The 20,947-nt window shown below is 40.5% G+C and overlaps 1 protein-coding gene across 2 annotated transcripts in view; it reads right to left on the bottom strand.

Moving 5' to 3' along the window:
* sept9b (septin 9b) overlaps positions 1-20,947 on the bottom strand; it is a 55,574-nt gene that overhangs the window by 9,820 nt on the left and 24,807 nt on the right. For both annotated transcript variants that reach the window (XR_005638953.1, XM_039797453.1), the window contains exons 3-7: positions 9,485-9,670; positions 6,042-6,170; positions 5,815-5,896; positions 4,883-5,020; positions 1,220-1,337 (exon numbers count right to left, since the gene is read on the bottom strand). Coding sequence is in view for 1 of the 2 variants with exons in the window: in XM_039797453.1 (XP_039653387.1) it covers positions 1,220-1,337; positions 4,883-5,020; positions 5,815-5,896; positions 6,042-6,170; positions 9,485-9,670 (653 nt within the window). In the remaining variant the exon portion in view is untranslated. The remainder of the gene's footprint in view (positions 1-1,219; positions 1,338-4,882; positions 5,021-5,814; positions 5,897-6,041; positions 6,171-9,484; positions 9,671-20,947) is intronic.

Raw genomic sequence — 20,947 nt, 5'->3', positions numbered from 1 at the left:
TAACATCAGCATGTTAGAGTCAAGCCGGAGTCAAATTCCCTGTATGCGTTAACACTTACTTGGCCAGCTGATTCTGATGCTAACATGCTCGCAATGACAATGTAAACAGTTAAGCAGATATAATGTTTATGTGTTCACCATCTTAGCTTATTGTGTTAGCATGCTAACATTTGCTAATTAGCACTAATCATAAAATACAGCTAAGGCTGATAGTATTAAATCATAAACCAAAGTCAAGGGATCTCCAGAGTCATTAGGATTTGTTCTCTGGCCACCATGGATATCTGTACCAAATTTTACAACACTTCATCTAACAGCTGTTGAGTCATTTCAATAAAAAACTAAAATGTAAACCTCATGGTGGTGCTAGTGGAAAATCTAGGGATCACAAAACTCATTAGGAGATATCGCCTGGGAACCATGACTCTCTGTACAAAAGTTTGTGCTTAACCATGCAATAGTTGTTGAATGGCTGCTAGCATGGCTAGAAACATGAGCAGCACTTAAAGATGAGCAAACTGTAAAGAGCTTTGACTACCACATAAAGTATCAAAAACAGGGAAATTAACTTGGATTACTTGTAGAAACTGATGAATATTCATTGTTCACCAAAATGCTACTTTCTTTCCTTTAATTCTGGTCACGTTAAAGAGAGGTCGTGCTTTTTTCATTATGTATAACACAGTGGTGACCTCTCTGAACATGCTGACTCGTTCGATCACCCAGTAATTCACTGGTAATGAAGGGCCTGCCTGCTCGCTTGGCAACTGGGCAGAAGTCCCCCATCTAAAAAAGAGCCAGACTTAAGAGTTGTGGAACGCCGCTCAGTAAATAAATGCTTCAAATAAAAAGTTCTTAAATGTTTCCGTCTGGACTGAGCATGACTTTCAAAGTGTTACAGTTATAGAGATGATACAGTATTCCCCAGGATAGGTACAATGTGGGTTTGCCCAGATGGCTTTTGTTTGTGGTGCCTGGCAGCTCTTCATATGTTACCAACCTGTGAATGTGAATATGCATACACGTGTTTGTGAGGGGAATCCGCTGACTGTTTACTCAACCGTTTATTTTAAGCTTAAAGACCTGATACAGGTTATTGCAGGTGTGATGGGTGAGTCAGATTAACCAAAGTCACATGTGAAAACCAGCCTCACACGCACACAAAATATTGACACTTGTCAAAGCAACTCTCTCATCCAAACACACACACTCCTCTCACCGTCTGTTTAAAGTAGTCCCTCTCCTCTAGGGTGAGTGTGTCGGCCTTGGCAATGACGGGGACGATGTTGACCACTTTACTGAGACGTCTCATGAACTCCACATCCAGAGGCCTCAGACTGGAGGAAGATAGAGATGACAGGACAACTTCATTTCATGCATAAATGTCTGTAACTATGTGTGGTTGTTATTTGGAAACTCCAAATTAAGGCATCGTGGTCTAAAACAAAAAAAGGAGCAACAACTCACAACACTGCAGATTTGTGCTCTAAACCTTTAACATATTCATTTTTTCCCACTGTGGCACAAAAACAAATCTACTACAGTAAGTTATGGCATGTGGATTCCTAAAAATGAATATATTGAAACACAGTAACCACTAGAGGGCAATCATTGTCTGTTCCAATACATTCAGTTCACCCAGGTTGCTCATGTTGACACTCATTATACTGCATTAACCTATGCCGTTTATTTTACTCACTTTCTCTCCGAGGTGTGAGTTCAGTAAAATAGGAAAGTGCACATTAATTTTGAGGGTTAATGCATAAAACGGTCAGTCAGTCTAATGGAGCTCTTTGTTTGCCATCTCCCATTTGTCTCTAATATTCTGCTTTTACTCAACTCAAAGCAAATTTGGACAAAACTATATTCTCCACATTGGTTTTAATTTTTCTCCCGTAGCAGCCTCATAATTGTGCCTGGTGAAGAACTGAATACCCCTGTCCTTACATCACTCTACACATTCTTACACTGCTGTTCTATTCCCTGTAGGTTTCCTTTTTCTCTCTGCCTCAATATTGCCTCTAGTTGCTCCTCCAGACAGACTCCCCTCATGCGGTCTGCTCTGCCCTCCAATTAGCCCCAGCCAAGCCAGGCCAGCCTGGTTCAAAGACCCAGGGGCAGCTGGAGGAGAGGCCTGGCTGACTCTCCACAGTGACTGACAAGCACTCCATCATAAACATAGGATGAAACATAGGGGAGCATGTGCTACATGGAGCGAGACAGAGGAAAGGAGAAACCGAGCTGCACAAAGGTAAAGAGAGAAGACACAGTAAGCAGTGCATTCAACCTGCCATTACTACGTCTTCATGCATTTTACATGCTGATGGGGACAACTGGCATGTGTCATATGCATGCAGGGAGGTAGGATTGCGAGAAATCAAAAGGAAAAAATACAGGAGGTGGATGTCTCTGTGTGAATATTTATCAAATATAATTTACGTAACCTCATACATAATCTGTCTATGTACAGTTGCAGGAACGTACAAATTGGCATGTGAGCTGTGTCATATGCATGACTGAGCATACATGCACAATTTAATGTGTACACATGTATCTTTGCATATGAACATATGGACAATAAATGTCAACAACAAAGTATGCATGCATGCATGCATAGACGTCCACTTAAATGCCTGCTTGAATGCACAAATTCTCCTTTTTATGTGGTTGGAAATAAAATAGCAGTCATGTACATTGAGAACGATGAGGTCTGCTGTCAAAAGAGAAGTAGAGAGAAGAGAACCACAGTGCAGATAGTTCTCCCTTCCTTCCTTATTTTATATAATAGATTAGAAACCAGCTCTGAGTTGATGAGAGCCAAAGTGCAGCCTTCTTTTTTCAGGAGGACATGTTAAATGAGGTAACAACAAGACTGCCCAGAGGAGAAACAGTGTGGCTCACTCTTCCATTATCGGAAATGGCTGCCGATGCCATGAGTGTGTTGCGCTTCGCTGAGCATCGTTCCTCTATCTGAAACCACAGAAGCAACTTAAATGCAAATTGCTGACACGCAAATTACATTAGAGCCTCGATAAATACAAACTGCTGTTTTTGAAACGCTTCAGACAAAAAGACAATCGGAAAAGAAAACAGCATATCTCTAATGATAGAGGCCTATGAGAGCTACCAGGGAAGTTCTGTCATCGTTTTCCTGCCTGTCATTCTTGGACTGCGGTAACATGGCAGAGGAGCCGTGTCTGTGTAATTGGCTACAGACCCTGATTTAAAACTTCAACTGGCGTTACTGTGTGAAATGAAAATGGGAAAATAAGCAAAGAGAGAATAATGACAGAACATTTTGTTGAGTTTTTAGATTTTTCCACCAATGCTTTTCTGTGGGAGGATAACAAAAGTTGTGTGTGCGTGTATAGAACATGTAATTGCAAATATGTGATGTATGTTCCCTCTTCTAAGTCTCCATATCTAAACATATGCACACATACATACAAACAAATGTGTCTTTTAACATATATTCATCTCTATTCCAAGTCACAACAGTAGCCCCAACAGATGCCTCCTTTGTTCTGCTGCCTACAACTCTGGTTGGCTCTAAGGAAGACACCACTTCCTGAAAGATGTTTTGCATCTTTGTTTTCAAAATGAGTTGGTTTTCATGTGTGCATGTATATGTGTGTGGGTAGTGACACTTTAAATATAGCCTGCTTAGAAACATTTGAGGATATTAGGAGCTGAGAGAAGGAAGCAATACAGAGTCAAAAAGAGAGAGAGTTGAGCAGTTTGGGGTGTTGTTGAACTGGCTGAACTAAGCAGCTGTAAGTCGTAAGTGTTAGCATGCCTACTGCCCACTTGAGTCCACTACACGCACTGCTTTACATGAACAGGGATACACACAAACACACGCATTCTCTGAAGCTGCAGCTGTGGCAACATGAGCAGATGATGATTGGGCCTGTCAAACAGCAGGACACACAGACACACACATGTCATCCCCCCACTCACAGAGAGAATGTTTAAGTGGACAACTGTTGAGTTACTGGTGCGCAGAAATATGAAGAAGCAGAAATATGCACTCAGATGGTTAGTGAATGACCGTGTGCATTGCTTTTATTTGCATGTGTAAGATACAATACTCCTTTCAAGATTCCTCTATCCTCTATAAGATTCCTCACAGGCTCATCGATATGTGCTCGTCTGACCACATGTCAGACTCCACCAGGAATGGATCTGTCAACCACTTGGTGTCCCATCGCTCTGTTTAACAACATGTTCCAGATAAATGATCAAGGCACTGGAATGAATAATCAAATCCTGATGTAGCCCTTTTTTAAATTAAATTCAGTGGAAAAACACTTTCAGGCGTAGTAATTCAATAGATTAGGAGGTTGGCAGAATGTTGAAACATGTTAAGGTCACACAATTTCATACATTGTAGTGGTAAATGCATTAATCAGTAAGCCTATAATGAACATGCTCAGGTAAAAAGGTTATTTATTTATTTATTTATTTATTTATATATATATATATATATATATATACACACACACACACACACAACCACTGCAATTTATCCCACTCAAAATAAGGCACTTTCTAATTGTTTCACTGTCTCTCTACCTCTCTAATCTATGAGAACTGTAGTCATTGTGTTTCATTGTGAAATCTGACCCTTCAAGTGATATTCCATGTCTCTGAGGAGGGAATGAGTTCCACATGTGGTCACATAAGAGAGAGATGATAAAGAAGAAAAAGAAGAAAGCTGAAGAAGGATGTGGTTAAAGAGCTGTGGACAGACAATGGGTTAGGGGAGATTCCCAAAAGGCCTGATTAGACTCTGCAGCTGTGGGAGAAACTGGTGGAATGAAGAGCAAAAAGTGGGGCACTTAGTTACAAGAGTGCGTGTCTCTTTTATATGTGATCTTACCAGTGGCCTGTGGGAGGTATGAAGTATATGCAGCAGTGCACCCTGGAGTCTGGGATCCTCTTCTTCCTGTTGATGTTGATTTCCTCCTGCAGGTAGGCTTCATACTGGTCATTAATGAACTTCATAATGGGCTGCCAGCTGACAAAGAAAACAGGAATGAGAAGCTAACTTTGTATCAGCTCACAGTCCAAACCTCTTGCTTACAGTTATAGAAGCTACGGGAGTAACTGAAGAATTATAGTGATGACTAGTGTGGTTTCACGCAGAGTTATGTTCTGAAACATTGTACTCTATACTCAAAGAATGTGAGTCGCCATGTTCTGTAGTCATGTTCTGCAAAACAAGCATTTTTTTTTTTTTATTTCATCTTTATTTAACCAGGAAAAGACTCATTGAGATTTAAAATCTCTTTTTGTACTGGCCAAGACAGGCAGCAGTACAACCACACATACACAAAAACACAAAATACACAAAAACATTAAAAACATAAAACAACTGAATCAGCAAATTTTTCAAAGTCAACCGCAATCCTAAACACATCAGGCAAAACATCTACAGCCAGATGTGGCTGCCTCCAAGTCAATTAACATCCTCTTAAAAGCGACCAATGAGACCAGCTCATTAAGTTTCATGGATTGCTGTAACTTGTTCCAGGTAGAGGGAGCAGGAAACTTTTATACCTTAACTTTTATATTGCTTATATATTATATGCTATATAATATGCTATTTTTTTTAACACTGTAATAAAATAGTATACTGTTGTATGCAACTGTATTACATACAAACATAAAATTGCAAAGTTATTTAGATAAAACACTGAACTTTGGCTTCTATAACCAAGTCAGAATTAATGAGTAACAATACACATGCAATGATGGAAATGACAAAGCTAACAGCTGCTGAGGCCTTCAGATAAAGTAAGCTGAGCTCACCAGTTTTCATTGTTGATCTGATCCCCAAAGCCCGGAGTGTCAATTACTGTCAGCTTCATTCTCACTCCTTTCTCCTCAATATCTGGACAAAGGAAATATATCTAATTAATAGTTATTTTGGACACACACACGCACACAAATCAGTAGTATGAAAGAGCAGTAAGAAACACATTATTAATACTGTAAATATTTTGGCTGTAGGCTACAAAACATGAACATTGGCCAACCGTGACTGATTGATTTGATCTCAATGGTCTTGGGGATCCTCTCCTCTGGGTTCGGCTGCACCGACTTACGGCTCACTTTGGATTTGAACAGGGTGTTCATCAGAGTGGACTTTCCCAGGCCGCTTTGCCCTGATCAGGAAATCACACAACAGTTAGAGAAACTGACAGTCACAAGGACAAGAGCCTCATTCAACTGTAACACAATAGTTTTTTTTTTTTTTTAAGTGCTCAGATTATGCTTTTTGGCTTTTCCCCTTTCCTTTATTTTGTTATTTATCTTTTTGAGTATGTTTACAAAGTGAAAAAGCCCAAACTCCACCCCAAAAGGACTTACCATCTTCCAGAGAAAACACTGTTCACAAACAGCTCTATTGTAGTCCAGCCTTTACTTCCGTGACAAACGTGCGTCACTTTGTAACACACGTTATAATGCTCGCCTAGCTGCTAGCGTGGCACTCCCGCATACTCTGCAACTGACTAGCTAGCAGTACTTACTGCATATGTGCGACTCCCAACAAAGATGGAACAGAAGTGAGATGCCTCACTCTGTAGCTAAAACAGAGAGCTCAACACACAGGATGAAAAGAGGATCTGCAGCAATGTGCAGTACAACAAATATATGGTGTTTTCTGAAAATTAAACCTCATAAACCTATTCTGGTACAACCTCTAAATACAATTATGAACCTGAAAATGAGCATAATATGAGCACTTTAAATGCTTTTTTTCACAAAACCAGTGACACTGAATATGCACATGACATCATCTCTAATGTATGGATTGTAAAGTGAGTGTGTTTGTGTATGTCAATAGACCATGAGTATAGCAGGACAGTTGTGGGGTCAGACAGACAAGCTGTGGAGGCCAAGAGGACAGATGTATTGTATAGAACACACACACACACACACACACACACACACACACACACACACACACACACACACACACACACACACACAAATAAACACTTTTGGACTGTGCACACATTAGGTATTAGTACCTCCATGACAAATCACCTCTGTACATCAAATTATGACCAATTTGATTTTTATCTACTGTGTGACCCCATTAAAATATAACATTTATAGAAAACTGTGCTTTCAAAATACAAGACAAAGAGTGACTGAGAACTGAGGACATTCATTTTACAATATTACTTTATACATTCATGACATTTGTTTATTTGGTCCTTGGAAAAGATGGATATAAAACATACTGGTAATATAAATGTTCATTTAACTTTAGTACTTGTTTGGAAATATTAAAAAAAAATAACAAAATTTGTATTCTTTTGTGGGATACACACATACTTCTCTCTCCCTCTCGTTTCATTTCCCTCCATATTTATCTGTCCCTCTGTTCAAAGCACCTATGGGCATCCACGGTGGCGTGTGGAGCACTGCCAAGCTGCCAGGCCCTCTTTACACCCATGGCGGCCTTTTGCATCTCTCTCTCTCTCTCTCTCTCTCTCTCTCTCTCTCTCTCTCTCTTTTTTTTTTTTTTTTTTTTTTTTTTTTTTTTTTTTTTTTTTTTTTTTTTTTTTTTTTTTTTTTTTTCTTCTCTCTCTCTCTCTCTCTCTCTCTCTCTCTCTCTCTCTCTCTCTCTGTGTGTTAAACGCTTGGTCTTTCACACACTCTACATAGTCAGTTGCATGCATTCACCCACACTCACACATTTTCTCTCACACAAACAATCACTGACACACCCTGGCTGCCTGGTGGAAATCAAAAGGTCAGCTGGCTGAGGGCAGGGATTAGGCAAATGCATCTCATAGGACACGGCCAAGACCACAGCTTCTCTAACCTTTCACACTCGACACCCAAGTGACAACTCGGTTGGCCAAAGTTTCTCTGTTAGAAACCTCATTAGAAAAACAGAAGATGCTCTAGTTTTTATATTTCTATCCTGGCATTCTTCTTAAAACTCATTTACATAGGCAAGTAGGAATCTAACACAGTTCAGGTAAAGAAAGCTCATCAAACCTACAGGGAAAAATAGGTATCTTACTGCATACTGTAGCATTGTGAAAGAGGTGAACACCATACCTCTACAATCACATGCATCCTGGTGTCTGAAGATTGTCAAACATCTAATTATCTGAAGGGATTGCTGGCCATGCAGTGAGAAATAGGACTCCAACAAGGAGTTAGGCAACTACTGTATCTGCCAAAGCATTACCCAGATAAACTTGATACGTAGTTATAGCATTGTATATCAAAGCTGAGAGAGAATCATTTCACAACACGTTTCATTTATCCTCGAGGTGTCGGAGCAATTCAAGTGGATACATGTCGGCGTTATGTAGAAATGTGCAGTTAGATAGTGCGTGTATAACTTAGATAGAACATTCACTTAGTCATGATTGCCACTCTCTCACTAAAACGCTTGCACTTTCACTTCATCTATCCCCTACATCTATAAATCAACATGTCTCTTCTGATGAACACTATCAGTTCTCCTTGGAGTTGTGCCATCTAGCTGTGAGCACGAAACACTGTCCTGCAGGGCATGAAATCAGATTATTATATAACTACCACCATGGAAATATGATCCAAACATAAACACCAAGGCTTAAAAATCCAATCGGGATGTGGCTGAGGCTTTTCAACATATTATTTAGACTGCATCAAAGGATGCAGTCAAGGAAAAGTTGAATGATAACTGTAGCAAAAGAAAAAGAATAGAAGACATTTTCCACGTCAGAGAATTTGCAAACTAAGCATGCTATGTATAACACCCTTTTGTATGTGCTTTGTTCTGTATTTTGTGTTGCTGCTGCCTAAATTGAAAATGTTTTTAAATGCTTACCATCTGATCTTTTTTGCTGAATTCAGTACGGAGTCAATAACTGTTGTGAACATTTGGAAGCATTTACATGTACACCCTCAAGTCTTCTCGGATACATCTGTGTCAGTTTAGACTTTAGGACTTGTATCCAAATCTAACATGAAGGCATAATCAAGCTCAAGGTCAAGCTGGATGGGAACATAAACAGACTTTTACTTGTATTCATAGAGTATGGTGACCAACCTTTTCTCATACAAAATATGTTTTGCTATGCTTTTATTTAGCATTAGCACGTTTTCCACCTTTAACTGTTTCATTCTCCTCTACAGTACCTACTCACGGCAACTAAAGCATAATTAAGTGAAGGAAAATTGGAACTTTTCTGCATATGAACATCATTTGTGGGAGACAAGGTTAGGGTTAACTTCACAAAATAACACTACAAAGGCAAGAAAAGTCAAGGGGACTGAACACTTTCTGAAGACTTGACATTGTGACCCCCAAAAAAAAAAAAAAAAAAAAGAGAGCAAGAACCTGTGAGCAAAAAATCCTGACCATGAGTGTTTGGAGTGTATATTTTCTGCATGGACTCAAGTTACAGGGGAAGAGTGAAACCTTGGGACTGTTTTGAAATAAATGTGTAAATGTGAGACTCACCCACAACCATAATGTTGAGCTCGAAGCCCTGCTTCATGGCCTTCCTCCTCATCTGCTCCAGGATGGCATCGATGCCCACGTAGCTGAAGTCGCTGCCATGAGTCTTCTCCCCCTTACCTTGTGGGTTGGGGTGGTGGGGCTTGGTGGACTCCGACATGTTGCTGTGGCTCAGACTGACCTCTGACCCTGAGGGATGCAAAGGATTAAAGAGGAAAGACAAATGAAAAAGAGATGTAAATGTATGTCTTGATTTATATCTAATATGAAAGCATAAAGCATGCATTTTAAGCAGTAAAGTGAACAAGTGGTAATAAAAATGTATGCAGTGACTTAAAAAAGCAACTGCATGACCCCGTACACAAATACAGCTGAAATCATATAAACTACAGAGTACACCAAGCTCAGTGTGAGGACCATAGAAGATACTGATCTGAGCAGTTCATTTCCTGTGTGAAACAGGATACACCAGACTTAAAATTCACATTTATGAGCAACCGCTCACATTGAAAGGTGATAATCTGTCGTTCACTGTCTGCCAAAAACTCAACTTGTGCGAGCAGGGATAGCCTACATGTGCAGATGTGCATGCACACATAAAATAACAAGATAAACTACCCCATAACTGTTCAATAAAGAATTATTGTTTTCCATTCCCAGTGGTCTTTCTTGCTCCAGTGCATACACTCAACTGTAAAACTAACTAGTAAATCATATGAGAACAGGCACACATCTGCTCCCTAATGTTGCATACATTTCTACTTCATGTTAGCAGCACAGCCCACAAAAGAAATTCTGAATCAGAAATAAATGGTGTAGAAGTTGTAACCAGAGTGAAACAGAGCATCTGTCAATAAGAGGTGAATTTGATAATCCTAAAAGAATTAGGAAGACAAAATGAACAGACCTTGTTGGGATAAAATGCCAACTACAAATAATGGCTTACCTCACTTTAAGGAGGATCGATTGTTATGTAGAAGACGAAGGCTGTTTGCCAAGGCACCGCTGCGACTCTGCTAAATGTGCTGGTATGTGCTGAAGCAGCACAAACTCACACTTCTTAATGTAGGAGGAGACAACATTTCCTGTGCCGTGACAAAAACTTGTGGTATTGTCTGTGTGAGGTTTGCAGTCACAGACACTACAAACCACAGACACATATACCTGAAGCTGAGTGGAGCCATCCTGACTATACACAGGCATGGTAAACTGTAGCTGTAATAGTTCAGGCTCTGTTTTGGGTTGATTTTTCTCAAGTAACAGAAGTGAGAGTTCAAGGCACTAACATCTGTAAGCTTTTTGCTGAAGAACATAGAAGCCTTTGTGCTTTTGATACATCTGTCTGACATTGACACACGTTTTTGCAAAATTGGTGATAAGAATATAAATGCATCACAAATAACAGTGAAACATTTTCTGATATCTAAACTTTCCTGCTCAGTTTTGCCTTCATGGGCCTTAAGAGAAGATGAAAAGTTTAAGATGGAGGTGCAGGAGACAGAGGAAGGGTGTGAGAGGCATGCGATCTTACTAAGAGTATCAATTTCCCAGCTTTTACTGCAACTATGAAGTGCAGACTTTCCACAAGAAAAAAAAAACCCTACTTTGGCTCTCTGTGACTATGTCCTGGGAAAAGTGTAGCTACTGTAATAACCACTTTGTGCAGTCTTTGTAGCACTGTGGGGGCTTTTTTTAAATTTAAGGGCACAACTGGGACTGGTTTCACAGGAAACAGGAACACACATTTACACACTGAGGTTGAAAGTTGATGGTATATCTTAAAATTATTATTATTTTTTTTTTTAAAGATCCATCCCCCCTGTGCCTATCATCAGTCAATAAATGATCAGCATACAAGATTTAGTTTTTGCACAATAACTTTCACAGCCAAAGAGGCAATGTCCCTTCATGCTAGGACATTATTTTAGTACAGTTCAATCCATGCTGTAACGCAAACCTCCTGTTAATACCTCATCACGGTGGACTCAAGCTAATTTAGAGCTGCATCGCTGTCATCAAGAAACACTACACAGGAATGCAGCGTCTTGGAAAGTGATACAATAATCCTGAGATATTTGGATCGCTTTATCTTTAGCCTGTGAGATTGTGTTTGCAAATGTTTGCAGTGTCATTTGGCTAACCCCTGCACTGAACTTTTTTTTTTTTACATTGAGCCCTGATTGCATCAGTACCTATTGAATGACATAATGAAGATTAGCTCTAATTACATACTCCAGGTCTGCAGCCAAACTGCCTCCTCCTGGGCACCATGACAATGCCAGCCCTGGGCCATCTGCTGGCTCACATGGCTGCTCTCTAAGAATAGACAAACAGTCACAGTGTAGCAGAGGCAAATACACAAAGCGTAGTAACAAGAACTGGCAAATGCGAGACACACATGAACACAAGCAACAGAAAATGGAGGAACAAAACGGCAGTGCCAAGAGTGTCGAAACAACCACACGGTCGCTTTGATATTCACTTCTCTTTAGGGCTGGGCAATATGGAGAAAAATCTGATATCACGATATTCTTGACAAAATACCTCCATGTTGATATTGCAAGGATATTGTAGGGTTGACAATTGGTGCTTTAACAGAATATAATAGATTTTAGATAAATAATCATCAATATTTTGGATTTAAAGTGGGTATTGCAAATAATAGAACAGCTAGAACAGTCTGGTAAGTTCAGAAAAGTACATCACTTTACTGTGATGCAGCCTGTAAAACCAGGAAAAGACAACACTTATGTCATATTATGATATCCAAAATCTAAGACGACATCTAGTCTTATATCACGATATCAATATAATATCGATATATTGCCCAGCCCTACTTCTCTTTCTCGTATAGTTCAACTTAGCGCTTTCATTTTCATCAGTGCTGCATACATTTTTCATTCTCAGGGCTAAGGATCAGTTGGCCATTCGCAATGATCTTTTACTGCTTTTTACATCATTATTTATGTGCCTTATGTATCAGAGTGACAGTTCTGCCATTTAAATCCACAACATAGTGTCTCTTCATGAGTCAGATCTGCATTTGAGCGTTATGATGTTCCACAAAGATAGCGTTGATAACCTTTGTCAGGGCGAACTGGATGAGTAACCTCATTACAGACGTACAGTATGACTCAGATGACGACTCAGTAGCCTCGGCCGTTGAATGCCAACTGTTCTCATACGTGACAGACCAAACGGGTGCATCAAAATAGAACGACTGGAATAAAATTCCTTCGAAGAGCGGCGTTTAATTTAACTGAAGCCAAAAGAAAGTCTGTGGTGTGCACAGTTCATTCAAATGAATATGGGAATCGGACCTGTGCAGACGTATGCATCAATGAACCTAAATTGACCTCTCAATGAGAAAACATATCAAATATTTGGCCACCTGCTGCTCTCCCCCTACATCAATACATATAAGTCCCCAACTGAAGACAACTTTATTGAACTGCAGACAGATGTTAATAGATAAACCAGAGGAGGATTTGTTTTTGTCTTGTGACATGCAAAAGCAGCATTTTAGGATTAGCTCATTTGAGAGCTTTGTTTAATGAATGGAGATGAGTTCAGGGCTTTTCTTTGCATGAATGGATAGATCGCATCAAAGAGAGGACTCCTTTATCTTTAATTGAGGGCACTTATAGTTGAATGGGGGCTGTTTCAAGTTTTGTTATTGGCATTTATATATTCCTACATTTCTGAAGATGACAGTGATGTTTATTCATTTTCTGCTGTGTATAATGCTGCTGAAAGACAAGACCATTGGTGTTGTCTTATTGGTGAAAATTGCTAGTATTTCAGTCATACAGTAACTCTATGAAAAATTGGTTTCTGTCGTGTGTTTTATCTGCATTATGGTGGTTTCCTGTTTGTAACTGAGGGCTTTGCAGCAGACCAGACGACAGCATTTACATCTGCACTAAACACTAAAACAGTTTGTGGCTGAAAGGGGTACTCCACCAATTTTACACATGAATGCCAGTTAACTGGTCACGAGGAGTACTGCTCAGCTTGTGAAAGAAGATGTATGATGTTTTCTGTGGCTCTGAAGGGAGCTTTGGCAGGTCTGAGAAAATAACCCTGATGAGGTCATCAGCTTGAGCTTGGAGACATCCGTTTTTTAACAGAAAGCCTGCGGTACAAACTTGGGGCATGGAGTTTTAAAGACATGGACATTTACCAGGTAGAGAGGATATAATGAAAAATGCTATGAAGCTGCTTTATGGGAATTGTAGTCAGCCTCTGCTGCATCAATTTTGACAATTCTTTAAATCTGTCTCTCATATGTCCCCCGACCTTATGGAAGTGCATTACTAAAACTCATTTATTTAGTTTCCCAGGGGCTATTTTTCATCCTTATTCCTTAAAAAAACATAATGTACAGAACCAGTGTGCATAGTAAGGCAAAATAAGTAATTCATTTAATTATTGTGTTGTGGATAAGCTTCTGAAAGACCGCACAAAGCCTATGACAATACATCTGAGTTGTAACCATTGAATTTTTTTTAGGCAGGACAAAAGTGATAAAACTGTACAGTCTTAAAGTGAGATAACTGAACACTGAACAGATTTCTTGGAAAACATTATAGCACAATAGAGCAGAATTTATTTTTGTTAATCCTGAACACCAGCATAGCTCAGAGTCAGTGGTGACCAGACAACACAAAAACTGCTTCGAGGCAGCATTCTTGTCTTGCCTCAGCCTTCATAGAAAAGTAATCCATCATGTTAATATTTCAAAACGTATGTAACATGTAAATATTTAGCTGCAGATATCAATAACCACTATCCTGAAGCATCAAACCAACTTCCTTTAACTGACCTGTAATGTAACCCTCCTGAAAAACCAACACAAAGTGTTCCCCTTCGACCAGATACAATTTTCTTTGTGTAACAGATAATCTCCTTCCCACACTAGACTTACACATAACTCAACATTCCCCTCTCAAGCCTTCCATTAAAATCCCATCAGGCACATCACATCCAACTCTGCATTTAATATTCACTGAGTGAAACTTGAACTTGCCAATGCCAGAAACAAAGCCTTCATTGTCTCCTTGAGAAGCCTATTAAAAACCAAAGAAATTCAGTTTCCTACGATCCACAAGTGCCACTTCACCCTTTTCCAGCCCTGCTTTAAATTATATGAGAAAGTTGTTTTTGTATGTTACGGTTTAAGCACTGCCAATATCAGTATGGCAAATGCCCTGCTGAAAGGGAAAGAAAACTGGGGGTGAATGAAACAAAAAGAAATCAGAAAAATGATTCATGGCATGCACAACATGTAATTAGAGCAGATGAGCCAAACTGTTTAAATGAGTGCGGTTGATGACTGACGCTCTACATAAGGAACTGGTCTACATGGGAGGACTTTATAGTTGACCATAATTTGTTTTCAGGTCTGGATTGAAATGTTTTGCTCCACCTCTACGATGAATTGCATGGAAAATCTTGCTGCCGTCATGCAGGATGCTGTCACAAGGAAATAAGACCTCTATAATTGTACTGACAAAATTCAGAATGCCAAATCAGTAATGAAATGGAGAAATTCAGTCTTTCAACGTTAACTTTTTGAGGAAAACTACCAAACTTCACATTATGTCCAAGTCTTAATCACAAAGTTGGCCTGTACTGAGGACAAGACTGTTATTTTCAGTCAAGTGGGTCATGAGTGAGGTTGTTTACTACAAAATAAATGTAATCATTTTAACTTTGAGCAAACAATACCTCGTTTGATTAATTATTTTTGTCAGAACCCAAATGTACAAGTGCATTTTGCTAGCGATGCTTGCCTTACAAGGTGCTTGGTTTTCTTCCCCTCCCTACCTTCAGTCTGTCTAGCATACAGTACGTTCAAAGGCTGTCCAGTCACTCCTTAGGGGGTTGTGCTTTGGGGAGAGAAGGTATCATGTCTGTTCTTCTACTCACCCACCGTTACTGACAGCTCTTAAAAGGAATATTTCACCGCTGGAAAGCTGAATATATCTTTAAATTGGGTCACTTATGTAGTAGAAATGTGAAAAAAAATTGAAATTGGTGCCTTCTAGGCCGAGAAAAGCCAGAAAATGTGTTTTGGTCTTATATGGATGAAAAACACCAAATCCCAGAATGCACCTGCTTCGTTGCTTTGAGTCCACTCCCAAGCCACGCCTACCGCTTGACAGACCGACAGAGGCATTCAACTCAACTCAAGCGTGTTTTATTGTCATTTCAACCATATACACGAAACGTTTCATCGTGACTCAAGTGGTGTTACACATTTAACATATATAAAAACGACATTATATAAAAACGACATACGAAACAGGCTACATTTAGTACACACACTTTATAGGCTCCGTAAAGTTCAGCTAACGCATACTAGCATTAGCGCTTGGTGGGCTGTAAACACCGAGCATAAACACAGCCGTGAATTAGTGTGTAATGTAGAATGGTCGGCATTTAACAGTCACAAACTCCACCAGCAGTTAGCAGTTAAATGGATACAAATCACCACATTTCTGCGCCACTCGGTGTTAACACAGCCCACCTCTTTTACCTGGCGACAGAGCATCTCTAGCTCGGAGGGCTAGCAGGCCTGGTAGCTGGACAGTCCGGTACACTATTCAGGCAGGTTTCCACAACAACAAAAACACGGCAGTCTCAGAACTCACGTTGGGAGTGTCGTTGAAGTTGGATGTAGTCCAGTTTGTGGTCTAAATGAGCGGACACTTGCAAGCAGGATCCGTAAAGTTCAGCTAACACATACTAGCATTGGTGTAGCTAAACACAGAGTATAAACACAGCCGTGAATTAGCGTGGAATGTCATGATTGCGGCATTTAACAGTCACAAGCTCCACCAGCAGTTAGCAGTAGCTAGTTGGATTTTATTTCTACACCAGTCCGTTTAACACAGCCCACCTCCACGGGCCGGCGAGAGCAGCCTGGTAGCTGGATAGTCCGGTTCCGGTACACTGTTGTTCAGGCATGTTTCCACAACAACAAAAACACAGCAGTCACTGAACTCACGCGTTGGGGATTTTCGTTGAAGGATGATGTAGTCCAGCTTGTTGTTTAATGAGCAGACACTTGCAAGCAGGATGGCTGGGACAGGTGGACAGCTAGCGTTAGCTTTCCACCTAGCCGATGAGGATGTCCCCTAGCCGGCTAGCGGATTGAGCGACACCGCTGGTCTCCGTGCGAAGCGAAGCTCACGTAGTGTGCCGAGTATTGCGTCTGTAATAACGTTTCCTCCATATTCTCCGATCTGTACCGATGTATCCCGTTGGTAAACACGTCCGGTAGTTTGAATGCAGATAATTGTTGTAAATGTTTTCTGCTGAAAACCGAAAGCCTGTTTAGCAAAGATTCAAGATGGCTGACAGTCGTTTTCATCCGAATACCTTGGCCAGACTCGGCAGTCCAACCCTGTGGGCGGGCTGTTGAAAACATACGGAAGTAGATCCTACTACTGGCTGTAGTCCTTTGCCTCTGGCCCAAAAATCTTCTGATGACGCAAAAATCGTCATTTTACGTCATCGGAAGATTTTTTCCAGGCCCCAAATGCAGAGATCTCTCGTCTCAGGGGGACATGAGGGAGGGAAGCGCGGTCATTCAGAAATACTATCGGGTTTCTACTGATACAAAGCTGAATGCTAAATCGGTGAAGTATCCCTTTAAACACTGTCTGTTTTTTGAAAGGTCTGTTATTTAAAAGAAGAAGAAAAAAAAAAAAATTTTAAAAAAAAAAGAAAAAAAACTCCCCCCTTCCCCCCTGGGCGGTGGGGTGGTTCCCTCCCTCTTCTCCCTGGTGTTGGGTTGTGTGGGGGTGGGGTGTGTTTTTTTTTTTTTTTTTTTTTGTGGGGGGGGAGCCGGCCCGTTGGCTGGGGGGGGGGGGGGGAGGAAGAAAAAAAAAAGAAAGGGGGGGTTGTTGTTTGTTGGTTTTTTTGGGTTGTGGGTGGTGGGCTTTTTTTTTTTTTTTTTTTTTTTTTTTTTCCCCTTTGGGGGGGGGGGGGGGGGGCGGGAGCGGGCCCGCCCCGGGGCTGGTTTTTTTTTTTTTGTTTTTTTTTTTTTTGGGGGGGGGGGGGAGGAGGAGAAAAAAAAAAAAAGAAGGAGGGGGGGTGGAGGTGGAGGGTGCCACCATGATGTCTCTCTCTCATGGGTGGGCAGAGAAACAGAGAAAGGGGAGGTTGCTCCTTATGACCTCATAAGGGAACGCATATTAATGCAAATTAATAAATAAAAAACCCCATGAAGTGAAATTTTCATGCCATAGGACCTTTAAGTTTTGGGTGAGGCTATTTGCACCGCTGGTACAATTAGCAGTGTATGCTGTTCGTACCCTGGTGCAATTAGAAGTGCTATTCGTACCCTGGTACAATTAGAAATTAATGCTATTCGTACCCCGCCGGTGCACACAGCAATGTGTTCTATTAATACCCCATCTGGTACAAATATCAACTTATGCTATTTGCACCCCTGTGCATTTACAGTACCTTGGCATATATTTACACACAGTTATCCATACTACTCATGTATTACACCTTTTTGGAATATTATCACCGTAACATTCTTACCCTAACTATAACCAATCCCACTCCTCTTGCCTAAACCTAACCAACCCAACCAGAGCAGGAATATTCATGAGTCTTCCCCTACCACCCTGCAAAAAATATTTTGCGTTCGTGGGCCCTGACTTGCGCAATTGCATGCAAATTATCCAATCCAAAATGAAAAAAACAAGATCACCTCACCGGGGAATGGAACTCCTGACTCCCAGACTAAAAGCTCAGTGTTCTAACCACTCACCTAGCAGTTCTTACAGGATGTTGTACAACTGTTTACCACTTGGTGTCTTCAAGCCTCGGTTGCTAGGTAACCATACTATATACAAAAAATAGGTACTATGGTACTTACTAACAAACTAACGGTTGTATGCTTTCACTGAAGACAGAAAGCCTAACTGCAGTATCCATTCTCAGCTAGAAATTCAATTGTTGTAAACTTTAGAGACAAAACATTCCTAATATGCCAGTTTCTGCGGTAATGGAAGATGAACGTCCGCCATGATTTCGGTGCACCCGAGCAACGTGTTTTTGTTGTTACGTCAATAGCTCAGCTGTGTGGCCGAGGCTAATCGTACCGGGGGTGCAAATAGACACTCCGTTAAGTTTTATGCCTGCTGAAGTCTGGATGAAATTGATGGAGGGTCCAGAAAGAAGAAGAGAGTTGACTGTCATAAGTATTTCACATTGATACAGGATTAACATTTTAACACAAATAAATATACAGTAATCTCAAAAAAATTATGGAGTAGTTCTAAGGTTCTTTCCCCCTACTGTGAAAATAAGACACAATCTGTTATGCAGAGTGTATAGATGGCTTGAACCCACAGTGCATTTGAGTGCAGTGCAGCTGTGACTTACGATGGTAATAGTGATAAGTACTGTATGTACATTATTTCACAGAAAGAGCTCTATTCAAAAATAATATGTCGTCAGTCAGCCATAAAAATAGACTTCTTGTGTTCCAAAAATGATAGCTGGGAGAGTACAAACACTGGTACACAGGCGACCCATATTGGGTTAAATGCCAATTAGAAGCATTTGTCAGCTACAGTGTTATGACAAGAAATTAAATGAAAGAAATACAAGACGCGACGTATCATCTGTGCTCAAAAAAATCAGATGTAGCCTAGTGTCAAAGGATTCATGTTGGTCAGTCAAAATAATGACAGACAGCATAGGTCAGACAGGAACTGACAAAGGACATGATACTATATTGTGGCAGTGCTTAAAGCCGTGTTTGCTGCTGTGCTAGCTTAAATTGTCCTTTTCCTTTCAAAGTCCCTTTCCAAGAGGTGTTAATATCATTTTGTCTACACCCTGTAATGCTCCGATACTGGGCCAAACACAAATCCAAAGTGTGTTTCAAAAACACAAGTCTCTGTTAAATCTGGATTTGTCAGTTTTTGCCTGGTATGGTGACTTCAATGTCAAGTGTATGCATATTTTTAAAAAGGAGCATACACTAGCTTAATGCTACACTGCGCTCTGTTTGAGGGAGATAACATGATGGTGTGTTTACAGTAGGTAAGTGACAGAGTGGGGTCGACAGAAGGGAGCTAGGAGGCTAGAGGAGGTTCTCACATATCTACAACCAAGAGGACATCCCTCTTAACTCAATCCTGTACTTTCAAACTAAAAGGAACACAGCAGTTAAAAAAAAAAAAAATCAGACTTGTTTTTCCATCTTTACAACTCCCCGCCGTGTAAGGTGATGAGGTTCGGTGAGGTTGATGACAGCTACAGCCGACACAAACAGACGTCGGCACTTCAGAAAAGATCTGAAGAATGTTACTGGCCCACATCATCTTTCAGCCTCATCACTTGTGTCGGCCCACTGAGAATGCGACCCCTGGCCTAACGTGGAGCAAAGCAAATGGTGTTTGCTCGTTGTTGAAATCCAGCTCTCTCCACACGGAAACTTCTGGTAGTGTAGATAATGACCTGTCTCAAAACACCTCAAAAGATGGAGAGAATGAGTTGTAGAGGGAGGGTCATTGAGGTGAAGGCCATGACCAAGGAGAGATGAGATGTAAGATAAATGCTACAATAACAGCGATAGGCTAAAAACCACAACTTGAGTGAGCACAGTTTGGATCGATAGCTGTAAGCAGAGACTGAGAAAATGAGAAAGCTATGTCCAACACAGCAGGGCAGTCATTGTGGTGCTGAGTTCAACTGGAAGAGCCAGCTGTTCTGGGCAGCTCTCAGTATTGTAGGCTAACTGACCACAGGCTTAACTCAAAGCCCAAACATTTCTCAGAAACATGGATGGGGAACTAGGAGGGTCCAGCCACAGACCCATCTACAGCTGCAGTAGAAGAACTGGTACAGGATAAAGGACGAACACAGCCCCTGGCACAGTAAATCACACAACCACAAAGTATGAAGTTGGAAAGGGGCCAGCTGATTCAAATATTTCAACAGTGGATGCTGTTCAGAGCTGACTTTTGCACTTGAAGTAGGGTCTTTTTACTCCAAGTCGCACCAGTAAGTTGTCCATAAAATGTACCGCTAATTAGGTCTCTTGATTAGTTTTTGTTTAAATTGGACCATTTTCCACTTCCTTTACAAACATGGGTAGGAATCCAACTGTGAAGAGAGACAGAGGATACAACAATGACTGGACCAAACTGTTGTATAAGAGGGTTACTGCATGTGGTCTAAGATGTCTATGTTTCTAAATTTCTTTGTATAATCCAAAGCATTATTTGCACAATTAAATCTGTATCTGTAAAAAATCTGTAAAGAACTTTCATTTAATAAATTAACAAGTTTTGGAAATTGATTCTAATGCAGACAAAAGTCTGTTAATTCCTATTATCATCCCAGAATAAATAAAAAAAACTGTGATGGTTGACCCTCAATGCCTTGCTTGAGGCATAATACTGCCACAGCGCTGTAGATGAGAACACCACA

The sequence above is a fragment of the Perca fluviatilis genome, chromosome 1 (genome assembly GCF_010015445.1).
Source record: "Perca fluviatilis chromosome 1, GENO_Pfluv_1.0, whole genome shotgun sequence".
Classification (NCBI taxonomy): Eukaryota; Metazoa; Chordata; class Actinopteri; order Perciformes; family Percidae; genus Perca; species Perca fluviatilis.
The sequence above is the reverse complement of the archived record's forward strand: the minus strand, read 5'-3'. Positions and strand labels throughout refer to the sequence as shown.